General features: G+C 38.8%; 1 protein-coding gene across 6 annotated transcripts; it reads right to left on the bottom strand.

Annotated features, from left to right (window-relative positions):
• Positions 1-714: 714 nt before the first annotated feature.
• On the bottom strand, positions 715-6,224 carry Ringer (tubulin polymerization-promoting protein ringmaker). 6 transcript variants are annotated; one of them, XM_077410323.1, is made up of 5 exons: positions 6,095-6,188; positions 4,473-5,097; positions 2,839-3,160; positions 2,605-2,740; positions 715-2,279 (listed from the first exon to the last, which is right to left on the bottom strand). In XM_077410323.1, exons 3-5 carry the CDS (start codon positions 3,150-3,152, stop codon positions 2,100-2,102), a joined length of 630 nt encoding a protein of 209 aa, XP_077266449.1. In that variant the 5' UTR covers positions 3,153-3,160; positions 4,473-5,097; positions 6,095-6,188; the 3' UTR covers positions 715-2,099. The 6 variants fall into 6 exon arrangements, with proteins under 6 accessions (XP_077266449.1, XP_077266452.1, XP_077266450.1 ...); XM_077410326.1 differs by having other exon boundaries at positions 4,491-5,097; XM_077410324.1 differs by lacking the exon at positions 4,473-5,097 and having other exon boundaries at positions 6,095-6,224.
• Positions 6,225-6,227: the final 3 nt, after the last annotated feature.

Here is a 6,227-nt window from a genome sequence, read left to right as displayed (position 1 = left end):
GCTGGATCTTTTTACTTCCATATCGTTATATCATGATAAGACGATTACACAGAGTTTTAGATGTCGTTAATACAGCAAAATTATTAGTTAAACGCACACGAGCGTATAGAAAACCCCTTTTTTCGCGATATTGTATTCATAAAAGAAAACAAGATAATACAAATAATATAAAATTAAAATTTGTCATCCAATACACGTTGCAAAATTATCATTATCATTATATTAGTTATTATATTATATTAGTAACTATAAAGTATCTTCAAAGTAGATCTTATAGTAGATCGACCGCGATAATAATGATATAAATACAATCGAATTTTACATCGACATTTAACCGTAAGATCTAAAATATGAAATTTGGTCTGAAATGAGCCAAACGCGAATGCGCCGACTAATGATTAAAGTTACCGTAAGTACACTTCATTTGATTAGCAAAAGATGTTACGTTTAATGTGCATATGCATCATTTAAAAATAATGGTGCTAACATATTTAACGCCGTAACTCCGTGTAGACGAAGTACTCTGTTATCAAGCGCTGTAGGAGATGTCTTTTTTCCTTTTATACATTTAATTCATATATTTAAAATACAGAAAAATATTATATTTTTGACAAATACATAGTAGAAAATAAATTGTCCAATTATACGTCGAATATTTTTTTTTTTGTACTTAGACGATATATCAACATCTTCAATATTATCTTGCGTGATAGGTGATTTTTGCACTTATATTTATTATATCTCTTTAAAGAATAAACATATTTTTTACACAAATAACCCAATAACCAGTACAGAGAGTTGAGAATTAAGCATGACTAGTTCTTCAGTTGAAGAGATTTATGTTTATAGGGTGTTTCCTAAGTAGACAAATTTGAAGGAGACATTTCTTGGCTTATTTTAAGAAGAAAAGGTCCTATAAACTTGTATCCTAAACTGCTTTATTTTAAAAATCCACGATGTCAAAATTGTGAAAAAAGAATGTCGAAAAAATCTGGAAAATGTTTTAAAGATATTTTATTCAAATTTGGTATGCGTACATGTGGCATTGAGAACCATTTTCTAGTACAGATAAAACATTATTAGACCCACCAGGAGCGTGCATCTTTGAAAAAAAAGTTAAAAAGAAAAAAAGAGAAAATACCCTGTATTTTGAAAACAAAGCAGTTTAGGATCACACATGTTTATAGGATCTTTTCTTCTTAAAATAAGCAAAGGAATGTCCCCTTTAAGTTTGTCTACTGTCTACTTACTTAGGAAACACCCTGTATATACACATACAAAAGTTGTGTGCGTCATTCTACCTCAAAAATTAACGATTCAAGTTTTTGCGCAGGATTTATAATAAAAGATATAAAAAATTATCTGCTTCTCTACGTTATACAATTGTAATTATGACGAGCATGTTTTCGTAATAAAATTTATAACATCTATTTCTTTCGTTTAATCATACAAACTCCAGAAAATTGATTTTTAATCAATTATGCAAAAGAAATTACACACGTAACACAATACTATTATATATATAATATCTACGTGGATTTTTTTTTTTTTTTAAGTATAGAGATTGCGTGCATTTAGTTTACGCTATATAACCACTACTCCGAAAAAGACCTTATTAATAAAGTAAATAAAGATGTAAAAAAAACTACAAAGTAACAGTAGTTATTCGTATCATCTAGAAGAACAATGGAGATATCTGAAAACAACAATTGCATTGCAAAAAAAATAAAACGAGTTGAAAAATAAATTCTTAGGAAAAGTATATTTTTTCCAGGCCTTTTATCGGAAAACTTGTAAGCGGAAAATCAACATCAAGAACAAAAGTTTCATAATAAGATACCGCAAATGTATGGTTAATATTTTGCCGAAGATCCTTACTTACGATATCGCTATCTCAATGTATCTCAAAGATGATAAATTTTGTGAAATTGATATTCAAGGTATCTATCAGATCGCTGACGATACCAGACAAAGAAATTCAGGCCGCTAACAACGGAGCAGCGCGCTTGACGATTTTGAATGTGCATACCGCGCTTTAGACACGATCCTAACAACATGACCTTAAAGATATTTATTATCGGAGCGTTCACAGACGAGTACTACTGGGCCTTATATGTATCTTTATGTTGGTAACCTTGGACGTATCCGGACGTGTCTGGTACATCCTTGCGACCTGCTATGCCTTTACCTTTTCCTGCCTCGTCGAAACGTTGTTTGTGGGAGCCAGTATATTTGCTGACATCGGTAAGCCTATCGACAGTCGACGCTGCTTTCCCAGCCTGTCGATCGAAATAAAATTATAAACAGATCGCACGAAAAGCCGTTGCGCGTTGATTCGTTGCGGTACATCGCAATGAATCGCACGCACACGATAAGATATACATCACACAAATCGATCAAGTCAACGATTAAAAGGAAGGCGAAGTTATATACAAGTAGGAAATGGAAAAAGAAAAACTATAATATTAATTAATCAATCAATAAAAAGCTAACCAGTAAAGACTCGTAGTAAAATTTATTATACTTTTTAGAGAAAGAGAAAAAGAAAGAGGGAAAGAGAGAACAAAATATTATCGTAGATAAAAATAAATCTGGTACGCGTACTCCGCTAGCACCCGCGGTAACCCCAGGTGGTCCACAACTAGCCATCTTCTTTTTCATTTCCGCTAATTCCACTTTTTTACTTTTGGCCAATTCTTCGAGAAACGTTTTATATTGTTCAACACCAAGCTTTGTGGATCTGTTATCGATGAAAAAATAAAATATGTGAAATTAAATTTTCCAGACGGTCAAGTTTATCGAGGAAAGAGATTTCAAAATTTCTTAAAAGACATATACTTGTGCTTCTTGAAGTAAATCCCTGTATCGGTGGTAGTAATTTTCTTTCCATCGATCACCTTTGCTTGCTTCATCCATTTGTCACTTTGACTCAACGTAATTAGTTTGCCATCGCTCTTTGGATCGCCAAATTTGGAGAACGCTTTAAAGCTCGCTAAAAAGCTACCCGGTTCGGCGCTACCAGGACTGCTCGGCGTCGAACTCGTCGAACCGTCTTCCATCTTCAAATTTGTTACCTCGTTCGCGACCGAAGTCGTCGCATCGTCGAGAGTCTCGTTTTTCTCGGTGTCGGTATCACTTTTCTCCGCTTGCATCGTAATTCCTAAAACGAAAATTTGTCATCTATTCAATCGAACGCGACAGGTGTCAGTTCAAAAGCAGCATTTATAGTTTGTAACTATATTTTATTAATTATACGACGATCAAAGTTAAAATGAGAACGTGATTTAAATTAAAATTAAAACGATTGCATTACTCGCGATATTTCACAAATGACACAGTTACTCTCTCGTTTGTCTCGTTTGCTTCTATCGCTAGAGTCTGGACAATACAATCGACGCACAATAGATCGATGCGCGCAGTTAATCGCTGTTGCGCTAACTGTTGCGCTCTTATTCGCATTATACGTATAAATTCTTTCTCCGGCTTACCGCTACCTGTACCTGTACCTGTACTAATGTATCATTGAGCGACATTACAGTCGTAACAGAAGTCACGATATTCCTCTCGTCGAACGGTAGTCTTATCGTTGGTAATATACAATAGTCCTCGTGCTATTCGTTGCAAAAGCTGTCTCGCTATCGATAAGATGTGTGATCGCGTATTCTACATTAAATTTGTTTGCTCCATCAATGGCCATTTATCTAATATATTTATCCGCGGTGTCAGCGGCTAATCATCCGCAATTAAAAGTCTCGCGTACCTATAGTACGATACAATAAGAGCTAGCTAATAAACGGAGACGCGGCTAGCAATAATTATTATTATATACAATATACAGCTGTCACTCTTATTCGTTACAGGCTGTTTTTATTTACGTACTCGTCTATATTTTACAATCTTACACGTAATCCATTAGTGTTAAAATTGCAAATTATATGCTTGCTAAGTCTTAGCGTTACGCGCAGTATTTTCACTCTCACTCGCTTAATCGAACTTGGAACCAAACCGAAACGATTCAAGCGTATTAAGTATAAATGTATATAATGCAATTTTTTGGAAATTAAATATTTGTGCAGTTTCAAATATGTAAAAGTAAAGTTTGTGCGCGAGTGCGAATGCGTGTCGATATAACGCGCGTAAAGAAGTGAAAAATGTGCGCGTAAAATATGTCAAAATAAGAGAGAGAGAACGCTAGGCGCGAGAAACGCCACAGGCACAACGTTATTTCACGGCTATAAATAGAGATTACGAGGTTCGCGCGCGTTAACGTAATTAGCGTCATCGGTCAGCGCAATGCCGATCGAGCAATAGCCAAACAACCTCGCGATCAGGTGTCTCCCCATGGCACCTGGCACCTAGTACCTACGTCTACGAATCGTCCGACAATTAGGTATTTCAATTGCAAATCTCTAGCTACTACACGTCGTCTCACGCGGGCAGCAGCCTGGCCGAGAGAATCAGAATCGACTCACCAGTCACAATAACCAGACCTGTTAGCTATCGGGGAGAAAACAACAGGGCGAAACAACGACGACGTCCCGTCCCGTGCCGCCCCGTCAAGTTTAGCGTTTAGCGTTTCTAGGTCAGTGTGCGCGTAGGTAGGTACATATATTAATTCCGTCGCGTCGCGGCGTCGGCGTCGCGGCGCAGCGCGGCGGCGGAACGATGAGTCCGGATTCCGGATGAGTTCCGGTAGCCCTGGGAACTGGGAGCTGGCCAGCTGGGAGCTCGAGAAAGAAAAGAAGCTTCGGCGTCGGCGTCGGCGTCGGCGTCGCGTGACCGCACAAATCCAAGAGAGCGCCAAGAGCGGACGTATTCAACGCAGATTGCGTAGAAAACTCGTGCGCGTCGCGAGTCGCGACGTGGTCAGGCGCGCATGTATTCTATCGATCTTCTCGATGTTCTCGTCCCAGGAAGCACGCAGCAGTCACCCTCCCGCATCTTTGAAATTGCGTTTCATCGTCAGATGGCTGCCTCCTCAGCCTCCCGTCAAAACGGAGCTTGCTCCAAGACGTACTCTCCAAGAATCGTCATCGTCGTCGTCATTATTGTTGCCTTCAGACTTCGGACTCGCATTTCGCGCCTCACGCGCGTCGTCTGGAGAGAACCGACAATATGGGAATTGAAAACACTATATATATATATATAATATAATATATTGTTGATCCTCCGCCCTCCGCGACGCACGACCAATTAAAATATTTAAAATAGATTTCTGCTTTTCTCTCACGAGACTCAACTCTATTTTAGCCCCTATCTCACGACGCGCAACGTCGAAAATATCAACGAATCTCTATCTCTGAAGGAGACGCCTGGGGCTGTGTGGAAGATCGAAGATGATGCGATATAATGCCTTTAAATGCCTGCACCGTGACTTCGGAGGTTCGGGAGTTGGGAGTCGGGATGCCCTGTCGTTCCCTGAATTTAAGTAGTACCTATAGTATAAAGCAATTGATTATCAATGTCGGCAGCCGATTTGGAAAAATATCGTCGTATATCGTCTTGCTAATTTCGGTCAAAAAACGTCGACGTACGTTCGAAACGCTTTAGCTTTTAGTCTCCGCAAAGAATTCTCAACTTTTTATACAGATTTATTAGAGAGAATAGCAGCTTGGGCGTGTAAACACAGCAACCGTCTCGTTCGACAGTTTTTTTTTCTCTTTTTTTTCTATATACAACCACTCTTGCGATCCATTCTGTATGTGTATGAGTAATCTATCGCACTGTGCAGCGCACGTATTTATTATATACCGCCGCGCATGGCGCAATATTGGCAATGCGCATTATTCTATTTTGTGTGTAAATGGACTTTTCCGCATTCGATCGGACCGATATATATATATATATATATATATATCAATTATCTTCGTCAGTTTGATAGTTTGATTAAACTGAAATCGTCACCTGAGATCTGAGACCTGGAGATCGCGGAAATTAAGTGACCATTCCCGCACTCCGCCGCGCTCGCTTTATTTCCTTGTAAATATGTAAAACGTTTATTAAATTTATAACGCGACATTCCGTACTCATCTCCGTAAATCTGGCCAGAACGAGGCTGAGAGCAAGACCGAAGAAGACTAAACTCGCAACTCACTTAAACCGTCCTAGGGGTCCCAGGTTCCAGCTATAGTCTGCAGAGTCTGCTAACTGCTAGCCCGTCACCGTCACTCGCAATCCTCGCAACTCGCAACCGCTACCGCGCGCGAATAATATCCCCACCTACGCAA

The sequence above is a fragment of the Temnothorax americanus genome, unplaced genomic scaffold (assembly GCF_048541705.1).
Source record: "Temnothorax americanus isolate GAGA-0224 unplaced genomic scaffold, ASM4854170v1 Scaffold29, whole genome shotgun sequence".
NCBI classification, from domain to species: Eukaryota; Metazoa; Arthropoda; class Insecta; order Hymenoptera; family Formicidae; genus Temnothorax; species Temnothorax americanus.
This window is presented reverse-complemented; position numbering and strand designations above follow the sequence as displayed.